The sequence below is a fragment of the Staurois parvus genome, unplaced genomic scaffold (genome assembly GCF_062004578.1).
Source record: "Staurois parvus isolate SC_StPar_1 unplaced genomic scaffold, SC_StPar_1.0 ptg000578l, whole genome shotgun sequence".
Classification (NCBI taxonomy): Eukaryota; Metazoa; Chordata; class Amphibia; order Anura; family Ranidae; genus Staurois; species Staurois parvus.
Genome location: NW_028318374.1, coordinates 4552110 through 4567080, shown reverse-complemented (window position 1 = coordinate 4567080; position 14971 = coordinate 4552110). Strand labels below are relative to the sequence as shown.

At 43.4% G+C, this 14971-nt stretch overlaps 1 protein-coding gene across 5 annotated transcripts in view; it reads left to right on the top strand.

Annotated features, from left to right (window-relative positions):
- SLC44A5 (solute carrier family 44 member 5) overlaps nucleotides 1-14971 on the top strand; it is a 288360-nt gene that overhangs the window by 156356 nt on the left and 117033 nt on the right. For all 5 annotated transcript variants that reach the window (XM_089692177.1, XM_089692180.1, XM_089692176.1 and 2 more), the window contains exon 3: nucleotides 2099-2172. In XM_089692177.1, the coding sequence (XP_089548303.1) occupies nucleotides 2099-2172 (74 nt within the window). The remainder of the gene's footprint in view (nucleotides 1-2098; nucleotides 2173-14971) is intronic.

The following is a 14971-nucleotide window of genomic DNA, read 5'->3' as shown; positions in this document are numbered from 1 at the left end:
GGCCATGGAAACCCATTCCATGAAGCTCTCTACGCACTGTTGTTGTGCTAATCTGAAGGCCACACCAAGTTTGGAGGTCTATAGCTATTGACTCTGCAGACAGTTGGTGACTTCTGCGCACTGTGCGCTTCAGCATGCACTGACCCCGCTATGTAATTTTACGTGGCCTACCACTTCATGGTTGAGTTGCTGTTGTTCCCAGTTGCTTCCACTTTGTTATAATACCACTAACAGTTGAGTGTGGAATATTTAGTAGAAGGAAATGTCACAGATGGACTTATTGCACAGGTGACAACCTATCACGGGACCACGCTTGGATTCACTGAGCTCCTGAGAGCGAACCATTCTTTCACAAATGTTTGTAGAAGAAGTCTGCATGCCTAGGTGATGATTTTATACAGCTGTGGCCATGGAGGTGATTGGAACACCTGAATCCAATGATTTGGAGGGCTGGCCCAATACTTTTGGCAATACATATAGTGTATATCTGATGTCAGGTGTGCTCTATAGCACCTGTACGTAGTAATATACACCATGCCTTTAGAGAGACAGGTAGGGGAAGTACACTTTGTGACTGGGTTCAAAAGGAGTAGAAATGCTAATAAACAGATGACAGTCTTCTATTCTTGCCACTACAGTATTGAACAATCATGCTCAAGTGGACCATTCATTCAGACTATCTACATATCCAATTGCTATTTTGTCTCCTAAAATAAGCCTACATAACCTCTGTAACAGAGCCTGCAGGATTTATGGCTTAGGCACACCTCTCCACCCATGTAACAGTGCTCTGGTCTTGGTGATAGGCCGCTCTTAGGTAGCCATCAGGTTCAGGATGGGGCAGAGAATCATGCTCACTCTGCCCATACCCAAGATGTCAGCTTTCTCCAAAGACCGTTCAGCTGCACTGTTAGGCTTAGTTTACTCTTTTGGTTGGGAGGCGGTTGAGCTGCATTTTTACTCCTCCATCAGTTCCAGTAATTTCCACCTCACCGCACCCATCACCCTCCCTGTGCACCATATGTTTGTCTCTGCTGCCCAGGCCCCACTGTGTGCCCTCACCCCCCCGGAGGTTCTGACGGCTTCCCTCCTCTCCCTCCCATCGGCAGCTGCAAGCACACAATAGGATCCTTTAGGATGGAGAGTTGGGGAAGAATCTGGTAAATATGTCACATTTAGCAGCCCCATCTTTTCCCGAATGAACACAATGAGTGATGTGTACTGATCACTCACTGTGTTCATTCATAACTGAAGCCTAGTGAACTGTGTTTTTTTGGGGGGGAAGCCTGTCAGGTTGGCTGTATGGAGCCCCGTGGTTTCTAACAACAGCCTGGGGTCCATCCATATGGTTTTGTACATTAGGGTATATTAATGTGGCTTGGTATGTTGGGGTCCATACCTATGGTTTGGTGTGTTAGGGTTCATTCATATGGTTTGGTGCATTAGGGTTTATTCATGTGGTTTGGTATGTTAGGGTCCATACCTATGGTTTGGTGTATTAGGGTTCATTCATATGGTTTGGTGTGTTAGGATCCATTCATATGAAGACCCTTAGTGTGTCCCGCTCCACATCTAAGGTACAACCACTGTGTAGGAAAGCAAAGAAGGAAGCAGAGCTTGCATAGGTAATGAGTATATCTGGCTACTGTCATGTACATTTGTGATCACAACCTATTCATAGAGCAAAAACTCAAGGATGCATTCCCACTTTTGTGTTTTGGTGCATTGCTGGTCTGCTGCATTAAACCCCCAACTCAAAGGATGAAGGAAACCTATGATGTCACACAACCAGACTAAAGATACATGGAAAAGGGGCACAAATAAAGTCTAAAAAAACCCCAAAAAGAGTCAGAGGGGTGACTCCAGTGTGGGGCTTCAAAACCAGGGGTGGGGGCCTTGGCCAGAGGTTGGGCCTGCGGGTTCCATCTTTAGTGTGGTTTCCACCAATACTCACTTTCCGTAGGAATGAATGGTAACTAAAATAAAATGTGAAAATGTCAAAAACTACACCTATCAGAGATACTGTATGTAGGTAGTCAATGCCTTTATGAGGACTGCTCACTCCCTGTCTCTGATCTATTGTGTTCTTTATACCTAGGCATTGTACGGACGTCCTGTGCTGCATCATCTTTGTAGTGGTAATTCTGGGATATATTGCACTGGGCATTGTCGGTAAGTGACAGTTAAAGGTTACATTTGTATGGCTATCACTCAAAAAAATACTGCTCTTAAAGTGTATATTGCCCTAAATATATTTTTTTTCTATGTGTGTGTTCATATATGTGTATTTTATAAATCATAATTTTCTATCAATAGTATGTACCTCTTCCATCCAAAGTACTTGGTTGATCCTGCCAGTCACCTTTCTTCCTTGTTCTAAAGTGACCACACAAGGCACAGAAGCAAATCTGTGTTAGCGTGGTCAGTTTTCATCCTTTGGCTGGCCATTCAGAGGTACAGGACAGCATGCCTGTATTGCGTAGTTTTTTTTAGCCATCACACCTTCCTAACTAATGGCAGACTGCGGCTGGCACACATCCCCTCCCAATCACAGATTGCTGCTTGAACATGCCCTCTGCTCAAGCACAGCCTGCACCCTGGCTTAGGCTGAACAGACTATAGAATGCAGGCTCACCGTGTGTCCACACAGTGTCCTGTAACCCCGCCCCCCTACTATCAGGAAGAGGAGATGCATGGTTACATGACAGAATTTTTTAACCTTGTAAAAAAAGGCAAGAAAGATCATTCCTGAAACTAAGTACAAGCAGTTATGGGGCTTTTCATAGTTATACCTGTATTGGAAAGTGTCTATAGCATTGTATGTTCAACTACTTTAAGTAATGTGTGACTAACATCTAAATCCTAAACCAAGAATTTGGTGGCTGGTGGTTTTCCTTTTTCAGTCTAAGAACAGTTTCACTTTGTACAGAAAATACCTGTTGATCCTGACAGAAATGTAATGTCCTTATCACTTCCTGTGAGCTGAAAAGAAAGAAAAACAAACTATAACAAATAGGGGACCTTCCCAGAGGGGACACAGGCAGTGACGAAAACATTTGACGCATACTTTAGGCTGCTTTCACACTGATGTGTTTCTTCCCCCAGTACAAATCAGTAGTAAAACCTCATCTGGAATATGCAGTTCAGTTTTGGGCACCAATTCACAAAAAGAACATTGGGGAACTGGAGAAAGTACAGAGAAGGGCAACCAAACTGATAAGAGGCATGGAGGAGCTCAGCTATGAGGAAAGATTAGAGGAACTGAATTTATTCTCTCTTGAGAAGAGGAGATTAAGGGGGGATATGATATCCATGTATAATACATAAGGGGGGGATATGATCTCCATGTATAATACATAAGGGGGGATATGATCACCATGTATAATACATAAGGGGGGATATGATCTCCATGTATAATACATAAGGGGGATATGATCTCCATGTATAATACATAAGGGGGGATATGATCTCCATGTATAATACATAAGGGGGGATATGATCTCCATGTATAATACATAAGGGGGGATATGATCTCCATGTATAATACATAAGGGGGGATATGATCTCCATGTATAATACATAAGGGGGGATATGATCTCCATGTATAATACATAAGGGGGGATATGATCTCCATGTATAATACATAAGGGGGGATATGATCTCCATGTATAATACATAAGGGGGGGATATGATCACCGTGTATAATACATAAGGGGGATATGATCTCCATGTATAAATACATCAGTGGTTCATATAGTGAACTCGGTGTAGAATTATTCACCCTGAGGTCATCACAGAGGACAAGGGGGCACTCTTTATGTCTGTAGGAAAAGAGATTTAATCTCCAAATACGGAAAGGTTTCTTCACAGTAAGAGCTGTGAAAATGTGGAATAGACTCCCTCAAGAGTTGGTTCTGGCCAGCTCAGTGGATTGCTTTAAAAAAGTCCTGGAATCTTTCTTGGATACACAGAATATAACTGGATATAACATTTATAGGTAAAGTTGATCCAAGGAATATCTGATTGCCTTTCGTTGGATCAGGAAGGATTTTTTCCCCTGCAGGAGCAAATTGGATCATGCTTTGCTGGGTTTTTTTGCCTTCCTCTGGATCAACTGTGGGTGTAGAATTATAACATTTTTTTTTTAATGGCTGAACTGGATGGACTTTTGTCTTATTTCAGCCAGACTAACTATGTAACTATGCTGCATTTTTTATGCAGTTTTCAAATCTGCACCAAAAACAGCTCCCCTTTGAAACAAATGGAAGACATGGTAAACAATGCATCCACTACGCACCGTGTTTGTGTTTTTGGTGCATTTTTAGAGTTAGGAACTGCAGAATATTGGAGTGCCATGAAGAGGATCTGCAACTTATTCATGTATTTGCAAATGTGTGCTACCTAAAGCCCTCTTTTTAATGCACACTGTTAGACAGGACAGTTTGGTTGGTTCTAGTCTGGTTGGTAAGTTGCACTAGGAATTTTTCTCTTTTATTATTTGACATGCGTTGTCCTTCCATGTGGTCCTTGCTGTGAAGGCCAGTTATAGATTGGAGAAGTGGCCGTACTATTTCTCACCAGTGCATAAACCAGAAAACGTGGCAAAAATGCATCTGCGTTCTTACCACTTTTTTGCAAGGGAACAGTGTGAAAAGCAGCCTTGGGGTTATTCTATTAATATAAGAACTGTATGGGGATTTGGACTCTTTATCTGGATTACAGGCTAGTAGCCTCTCAACGCCAAAGAGTTTCCTAGTGACTGAAAACTCTGGAATTGAAGTGACACACCAGAAGATTTAAAGTCCACATAAAAAGAGAGATAAAAGAATTTGTCACAAAGCCAACGCATTTCGGGGGTTAGAAAACTCTATCAGGGAAACAAAATACAACAAGTACAGTATAAGGTCTCTTGCACACTGTAACTTAAAAAAGCTCAGTACAGTGCTTTACAATATAAGGGAGACAGTACAATTACAATACATTTCAGTACCGAAAGAATAGGAGGAATAGAATTATTATTTTCAACATTCATAGATTTTGCTTATGGAATGTATTGTGTGTTTGAATGCGCATACACGAATACGCACGAATACACACAATAATAATTGTCAGGAATCAGGGAATGACCAGAAAGGTGTGGACTGACACAGGGAAGCGCAGGTTTCAGGTATAGTATAATACAGGTTATTATTAGCCACCCCAATATATATATATAAACGCACAGTGAGCAAACTAACCTTCCACTAATCTTAGGAGGTGCAGGAACACAGGCGTAGTCAGGGCTGGAGAGGTGGAATGGTCAGGCCGGCCGTAGGGTTCTGTAACGACTGCCTGGTGGTACCTCTAGCGGTCCTCAGGGCAGGATTCCCCAGGGCGCGGAGTCTAAGTCCCAGTCTGCTATTCACCAGGGCCCCTGATGGTGGAGATGGACTTGGAGCAGACAGGAACCAGGTCGCGGCCCCTGAGTACACCTGCTAGTGATAGAGGGATCCGCCAGAGGTATGTGCAGGTACGGCTGGATCCGTGCAGGATGGATGGATGGCAGAGTAGTGAGCGTGGTCAGACGGGCCAAGTCAGCAACGTGCGGGCAGCAAGGTATCAAAGGAGCAGGCAGAGAATGGTCAAGGTCACAAACCGGGTTCAGTAACTCACGGACAGCGCAGTACAGAGGATCAGGCAGAAGGATGGTCAGGGATGAGCCAGTAGTCAGAACAGGAGACGGTCAACAGGAATCAGGATCAGGCAGGGTCGGCAACAAGGTATCTTCTCACAGGAACTAGGAACAGGATACAGGGGCTCATGGGAAAACATACACCAAGGCCCAGAGCACAGGCCTGGTCATGCCTTATATACACCTTTCTGTAATCAGCCCCAGGTTTGGCTGATTGTGAGCTTCTGGCTGCTAAGAGCACCCGCTGGTCAGCTCTGGTACTGCAGCCCACACGACAGGAGAGTCCCACCACCAGTGCTGAGAGCACCCGCTGGTCAGCTCTGGTACTGCAGCCCACACGGCAGGAGAGTCCCACCACCAGTGCTGAATCCATTCCTGACAATAATAATATTAACAAAATGACAAGTAACATTGAAATTACGTTCAGAAATACTAATGCTCAAACATCAGTGCCATCTGCTAGAGGCCTTAAAAAGTATAAATAGATAAAATTCTAATATGGTGTTAATATCATATATGAAATGCCTGATAATAAAAATATTAACATAATGAATATCTATCTAAAATAAATAAATACAGTTGCAAAAAAAAGTATGTGAACCCCTTGGGATTACGTGGAGTTTTGCATGAATTGGGCATAAAATGTGCAATAGAAGAACACAGTCTGCTGAACATAATACTACACAAACATTAGATGTTGCCATGGTTTAATTGCACATAACATGTAAACATTCACAGTGCAGGGAGGAAAAAGTATGTGAGGCCCTAGCTTAATGACTTCTGCCAGAGCTAATTGGAGCCAGGAGTGAGCCAACCTTGACTCCAATCAGTGTGATGATATTGGATGTGTTGCTGACAGCTGTCCTGCCCTTAAAAACACACACACACCTGTTTTGGGTTTACTGGTTTCAAGAAGCACTGTCTGATGTGAACCATGCCTCGCAGAAAAGAGCTCTCAGAAGACCTACGATCAAGAATTGTTGACTTGCATGAAGCTGGAAAGGGTTACAAAAGTATCTCCAAAAGCCTTGATGTTCATGTGTCCACGGTAAGACAGACTGTCTACAAATGGAGAAAGTTTAGCACTGTTGCTACTCTCCCTAGGCGTGGTCGTCCTTTAAAAATGACTGCAAGAACACAGCGCAGAATGCTGCATGAGGTAAAGAAGAATCCCAGAGTGTCAGCTAAAGACCTACAGAAATCTCTGGCACATGCTAACATTTTTGTTGACACATCTACAATAAGGAAAACATTAAACAAGAATGGAGTACATGGGAGGACACCACGGAGGAAGCCATTGCTGTCCAAAAAGAATATTGCAGCACGTTTGAAGTTTGCAAAAGAGCACCTGGATGTTCCACAGCACTACTGGCAAAATATACTGTGGACAGATGAAACCAAGATTGAGTTGTTTGGGAAGAACACACAACACTATGTGGGGAGAAAAAAAGGCACAGCACACCAACATCAAAACCTCATCCCCACTGTAAAACATGGCGGAGGGAGCATCATGGTTTGGGGCTGCTTTGCTCCCTCAGGGACTGGACGGATTGTTGTCATTGATGGGAAAATGAATTCCAGAGTTTATCAAGACATTTTGCAGGAAAACGTACGACCATCTGTCCGCCAACTGAAGCTCCGCAGAGGATGGGTGATGCAACAGGACAATGACCCAAAGCATACAAGTAATTCAACAAAACAATGGCTGCAACAGTACAGAATACGCCTTCTGGAGTGGCCCAGTCAGAGTTCTGACCTCAACCCGATTGAAATGCTGTGGCATGACCTTAAGAGAGCGATTCACACCAGACATCCCAAGAATATTGCTACACTGAAACAGTTTTGTGAAGAGAAGTGGTCCAAAATGACTCCAGATCGTTGTGCAGGTCTGATCTGCAACTACAGGAAACGTTTGGTTGAGGTTATTACTGCCAAAGGAGGGTCAACCAGTTATTAAGTCCAAAGGTTCACATACTTTTTCCTCCCTGCACTGTGAATGTTTACATGTTATGTGCAATTAAACCATGGCAACATCTAATATTTGTGTAGTATTATGTTCAGCAGACTGTGTTCTTCTATTGTTGTGACTTAGATGACGTTTAGAGCACATTTTATGCCCAATTCATGCAAAACTCCACGTAATCCCAAGGGGTTCACATACTTTTTCTTGCAACTGTAAATAAATAAACATTTGCTAATTATGAAAAACAATCAAGTGATAATTAAATGATATTAGAAATGGAACAAAAATCATGTTATATGCTACAATATGATGCAATATATTAAAAATATTAAATCTTAGCAGAGGAAGAACCTAAAACTACAATAAAAAGCTAAAAGCCTTAAGTGTTCCTAAACCCACAGCAGTAAAATCAGTCTGTATATGCAGTAAAGCATGCTTGTTATACTCTCTGTGAAACCTAAGGGCTTAATTCTCTGCACTGTGTAAAAATTCTTATCTCCTGATAAGACATATTGTGTGCAGTCACTCTGCACATGCTCAGTTTGGTGTGTAATGCTAGAGAGGCTTTTTTTGCATTACACGTATAGGACAGCCTACTCACTTAAATGGGCTGCCCTGTGCGTTACAAATGCACCAAAGATACTCCAGCACCTTTTCAATTGGTGAGCTTCACACAGGTTTTATTATCATATATTTTGTTGCACGACAAAATGTGCATTTGCTAACCATTAGGTGTTAATGGCACCGCAAGCACGATGTGTGCGTATCCAGAATGTGCAGGTGTGAATGGGACCTTTTGCAATTAGCTGTGGGAGACCAAGCAGAGGTTTCCTGCGATAAGCTGCAGGCAGGAACCTCTATTAAAAGCAATGGGAGGCTGACAGCTTCCACAGCTCTTTGTGACCGATTGCCCTGGACGCAGACTATTTGGGTCTTCTGCAGCCACTTGCAATAGGCCCTGTTCACATCTGGTGATTTGGGATTATGGCGGAGTAGCTGAGATTCCAAATTGCTCTACAATTGTGGCAAAACGCATCACGCGTGTTTGGGTGCCATTCATTTTTAACCCCCGGCAACACTCCGGCCCTTTAAGGGGTTTCTGATGCCTGAGAGACAGAATAGCAACAAAAAATTCAAAAGAAATGCATGTCTAACAAATGATGTACTGATATGCATGTTCATGCAGGAAATAAGTATTTGATCCCCTTCACAAAACATGACTTAGTACTTGGTGGCAAATCCCTTGTTGGCAATCACAGAGGTCAGATGTTTCCTGTAGTTGGCCACCAGGTTTGCACACATCTCAGGAGGGATTTTGGCCCACTCCTCTTGGCAGATCCTCTCCAAGTCATTAAGGTTTGGTGGCTGACGTTTGGCAACTCAAACTTTCAGCTCCCTCCACAGATTTTCAATCGGATTAAGGTCTGGAGACTGGCTAGGCCACTCCAGGACCTCAATGTGCTTCTTCTTGAGCCACTCCTTTGTTGCCTTGGCCGTGTGTTTTGGGTCATTGTCATGCTGAAACACCCATCCACGACCCATTTTCAATGCCCTGGCTGAGGGAAGAAGGTTCTCACCCAAGATTTGATGATACATGGCCCCGTCCATCGTCCCTTTGATGCGGTGCAGTTGTCCTGTCCCCTTAGCAGAAAAACACCACCAAAGCAGAATGTTTCCACCACCATGTTTGACAGTTGGGATGGTGTTCTTGGGGTCATAGGCAGCATTCCTCCTCCTCCAAACACGGCGAGTTGAGTTGATGCCAAAGAGCTTGATTTTGGTCTCATCTGCCAGCTTGATTTGGGTCATTGTTATGCTGGAACACCCATCCACGACCCATTTTCAATGCCCTGGCTGAGAGAAGAAGGTTCTCACCCAGGATTTAATGGTCCATTGCCCCGTCCATCGCCCCACCGGCCGAGAGGCTGCATATTTGCATACTCTCAGTGCAAAGAGGTTAATGGCACCTCAAACGCCTTGCGGTAAAAACGCGGTAAACTGCATCACTCGAAGCTTGTTGCGCAAGAGGGAGCAGGAGCTTCTTTTGCGCAACATGATTCATGGCAAAACCGTACAGCGTTTGAGGTGCCACTAAAAATGAATGGCACCCAAACACGTTTGACGCATTTTGCCACAATTGCAATGCGATATGGGGTTGCGGGCAGAATCGCGGTGATTCTGCCAACAATCCCAAATCGCCAGATGCGAATGGGGCGTTTGGCATTCAGGCAAATTGAATACTGATCTTTGTCTTTGACATTTGCCCTATATACCTGACCAGAACAACTTTGTTCAGCTCTATCACCCCTGTAACTTCCATTCTATTCGGAAAGCCGTTGCGGCAGTAGAAATCTCTTTGAAATGACTGGATAATTCTAAAATGAAGCCGCCACTTTCTGTATCCTCATTTTCTTGCCGCTAATAATCTGCCGGAGAACAGGTGGTGTTTTCCAGACTGACCATCACCATTAATAGAGAGACCAGCAGCTGCTGCATTTTCTGCTCCCGTGATTTGCTAAATTGCAGGAGGACGAGCCTTTGGCAGGCAGGATCTGGACTAATAGCGAGCATTTCATTTCATGTTAGAAGAATGGAGATCCAGTGTGCGGAGTCGGCGGATTATATCTGCTATAACTGGCGGGTACTGTCTGAAAATAATGAGTGAATTCATGAATTCACTTTCAGCAGCATTCATTTACATTGCAGAGCATTCTACTTCTATAAACTTGAAGTATAGCTCACAAGGCAGAACTAAGGGCTTGCTTTGCTGCAACATTGATGCGACTTTACACTTTCTGGCAATTAAGTCGCATCAACATAGTGCAGGAACCTTTTCAAAGTCGCTGCAATTTTAAGTTGCTTTGATCTTATCGGGTGCCATTGAAAACAATGGCCTGCGACTGCAATTTGTTATGTGTCCAAAGTCGCATGACAATTCGCACAAGTGTGAATGGATCTGATCTGAAGAGTGGTGTTGGGGCTCTTTCACGCTGGCGGTAATGCTTAAAGCATCCACAGTGGACTGTTTTCCAGAGGGCGGTATAGCAGCAGCAGGCAGTAGTCCCTCCTGACTCCTGATTGTTGTTTTTATTTATTTATTTTTTTTCAAAAACTGGACACCAATTTTACATTGCGACACTGTGCGGCAACTCAGAGCCAACTGAGAGCCTCATATTTGGGCAGCACAGTGGCTAAATGGTTAGCACTTCCGCCTGGCAGTACTAGGGTCGTTGGTTTAAATCCCAACCACAGCATCACCTGCCTGGAGTTTACATGTTCTCCCTGTGCCTGAGTGGGTTTCCTCCCACACTCCAAAGACATGGTTAATGGAACCGGACCCGGACTGCACTAGGGTATTTCTGTTAGACTCCCGCTTCCCACAGATCCACGGACACCACCCTTGAAATCACTCAGGAAATAGACTGCTTTATTTTAACACCGACACAAGATATAAACATTCAAGAGAACAACCCACCTCCCTGCATAAGGACACAGGGCGGGGCAAACCAAATCTAGCAATAAGAAACACATCAGCAGACAGTCCCATCAGGGGAAGGGCTGCCGTAAACAGCCCCCCACCAAGCCAATACACAAACACATACATCCCATAATAGTTTGCTCCCAAGCAAGACACACAATAGAACAATGGGATGCACCACATGGCAGTACAATGAACAACCCCCACACCCCACCTATAATGTCTACACAATATCAGCACATTCCACCCTGTACCCCTAACAGGCACAGGGTGACTTACACATAAGAGGGATATGGGGAGCTGAGACCGGGGTCTCCCCACCCCTCTAAAGTGAGCTGGGTTCCATGGGCCCCCCACCCAAAGTCACTCCCGTCACAACATGCTGGTAGGTTAATTGGCTCCTGTCTAAATTGGCTCTAGTATGTAGATGTATGAATGTAAGATAGGGAGTTTAGCTTGTATGCCCCTTGAGGGTTAGGGACTGATGTGAATGTACAATATATATGTAAAGCGCTGCCTAAACTGACGGTGCTATATAAGTACCTGAAATAAATAAATAAATGTTTGTGTTGAGGCCCCATTGATCTGCATGGCACTGCCTGGCAAACTCTGTAGCCCAAGTTAAAAGCAAGGCATCGCAGCATTGCTGCCGTGGTCAGGCCTGTTAAAATTCCAATGGGTGGCCTGGGGGAGAAGGTGGTAAAATTGTGGCTCAGCCACATCCTTTTATTGCCCACAGCTGCGAGTGTAAAAGGCCTTTACAGAATAATTTTTGGCAGGTGATAGAATTTAAATTTTGCTACCCTACAAAACTGTTTTTACAACACTATTGCTGTTTAAAGCTGAGCCCATTCAGTGGTCTCTGCATTCCAACAGTTAAATGTGGTCTTATCCCTCGCTCCTGCAGGCTTCTTCCCAGCTGCACAACTGGTCCCCCACATTTTAAATTTTTTCTCTTGAACTCCTCTTAATAAAAACGTTCTGTGTACTTCCTGTGCCTAGGTATGCCTGTGCCTTCAGCCTCATAGCCTATATCTGCAGTGTGAAATCTAAGGTGCAGCTGTCTCTGACTGATAGTCTTGGAGTGAGATTTGGTGGTGTCATGAGTGTGGTGCTCACTGTTCTCCTTGCTGGAGAGAAAGCTGTAGTGTAAGGATCTCTCTGCTTCGTCTTATCTATTCTGTGCTTCCTGCACCTCTTCTGCTGCTTTCTGACTATCCTCCCACCAGTCATCAGGTTCTAATATGAGGAAGCAAAGCCCTGCCTCTACCAAGGTGACTGCCTCCACTCAGTGACACAATGCTAAACAAGGCTTGGTAATTCAATAATGGGGAAAGATCAGCTGCGGGGAGGCCTGCAGGAAAAACTGGTGACTAGTCTGGTCCCTTCTGCTTACATTTTGGCCAGAGCTTACACAGTTCAGGTCCTCTTTTAACCTCCCTGGAGGTATTCCCGAGTGTAGCTCGGGGTAAAGTTTCAGTACCACAAGCTACACTCAGACTTACCATGCGGCGCTGCTCCGCGATCCCTCGATCAGTTACCTTGTCCTGCGCTCCCGCGATGTCCCTCCTGCAATGTCCCCGGCAATGTAATCCGGTGGATGCCGGCATCTGTCATCTGGGTTCCGTTCCCTGCGAGCGTTGGGACGTACGGGGGACGGAATGGCGGTAAATTTGAAAATGACAAAAAGTAACATTTACTAAAATCACATAGTATAACATTACTGTATCAAACCATTTCACATACATTTTGTCCCTACTGCTTTGTCCTGTGCCCTGCCTGCATTTTGACTGTTCTTTCTGCCTGGAAACTGAGAAACGTCCATGGCGTCCAAAAAGCGTCCCTTTAGGTCAAAAGCGGTTTTAGACCGGCTAGAGAACAGCGATAGTAAATCAGAACCACTTGCAGAATTGAGTGATAATGATCCGTGGGGGAAATTCATCATCAGACACTGAAAACAGTTCTGCGACTTTGCTCAGCGATGTGCGAACTTGGCGCTCTATTTCAAATTTCAGTGTTTTTGGTTTGATTATATTATTGAATTAAATTTATTATTATTATTATTATTATTATATTATTATTTTTTATGATTATTTATTAAATTATCATTTATGATTTCGTTTTTTATCCTACCCGGGATGTTTACTAGACTCTTGTTCGGATAGATTTCAGTGAGTTATTCCTAAAAATTACAGGCCTACAATAACATAAATACATATCTCCATGCAAAAAAATGTACCGCTTTGAGCACAGAAATATGGACATAATCAGACCGCTAGGGAGGTTAAGCTACCAGCTGTCATTCTGTATTGTGTGCCCAAATCCAGCACAACTACAGGCCTGTGTTCTCATATCAGCATGAACTATCCGAGATAGAGAAGAGGATGCAGGTCTCCCAAACACATCAGCCTCCTTCTTGAATCCTCATAAATATTTTAGAACATTACAACAATTACAGTAGTGTCCTCTAGACTCCCTGTATCTGCTTTGGGTAGAAGCATTTTCCCTCTGGTTAGAGTACACTTGGGTGATTGGAGAGGGGAGTCGGGTGTCCAGAAAAATGTCTCACTTGATTTTTATAGTTATTTATTAAAGATAAATGTATACAAGTGGAGCCAACACATTTTGGGGTAATTCCCCCCCCCCCTTCTTCAGGGCTGTATTTCTAGGAGAATGGTTAGTCTCTGAGAGGTTAAATATATTCAATCAGCGGCTCTGCAGTATGCCGACATTGTGCCGGCTCCACAACACCAACATACTGCAGTAACACCCCAATTGTCATGATCAATAAGGTATCAGCCCTAGACCCCAATGGAATCTATCACCTATCGCCTTCAACTGGGATATAACCCATTGGCAGCAATTTCTTCTATACCCTTCACACAGTAATCTGCCACTAGGCAGCCTCCAGAGACACTTCTTCCACCCAAATGTGATACTCGGGTTGGTGTGGCACACTCATGGCCTTATACTTCTCACATATTTCATAGGTGAAAAAACTGCATGTACCTCTGCCCTGTGGGCAGATCCCAAATTAGATCCCAATTTAGTTTCGGTACACACCGCAGCCTCAAGATGTTTGTCATGTGTCACTTTACACAGCAATTGCTGCAGCCTCTCATGTCATACAGAACAAGCCCCAGCTGTCATTATGACAGCCGAGAAGCTGTGGTGGGAGACAAGGAGCAGGGCATTGGAATTACGCTCTAGAAAAATTGTTGAAGTTTTTTGGGTTGTATCTCCTATGCCAAATTCCTGAAGTAGTAAATAGACTGTTATGTATAAAGAGCTTTGAATAGAAGACTATTTTTGACTTTATTCTGACCTCCGGAACGGATTAATTGGTTTTCAATTAATAGTATTTGGTGGAAGACTTCTTTCAGAAAACTACAAAACCACATTTCATTCAGAATTATGCTATAATAAAGGAGAATTACATTTATTTTTCAATCATGTCCCTGTACAGTATTTATGCCTTTAAACTGCACTTCATAAAGAGTTTTGAACAGATAAGACTTTTTTTTTTACTTTTTTCAGACCTCTGGAACAGATTAATTGGTTTTCAATGCATTTACAAATTTATTTTTCAATCATGTCCCTGTACAGTATTTATGCCTTTAAAGTGCACTTTATAAAGAATTTTGAACAGATAAGACTTTTTTTTTACTTTTTTCACACCTCTGGAATGGATTAATTGGTTTTCAATGCATTTACAAATTTATTTTTCAATCATGTCCCTGTAAAGTATTTATGCCTTTAAAGTGCACTTCATAAAGAGTTTTGAACAGATAAGACTTTTTTTTTTACTTTTTTCAGACCTCCGGTACGGAGTAATTGGTTTTCAATGCATTTACAAATT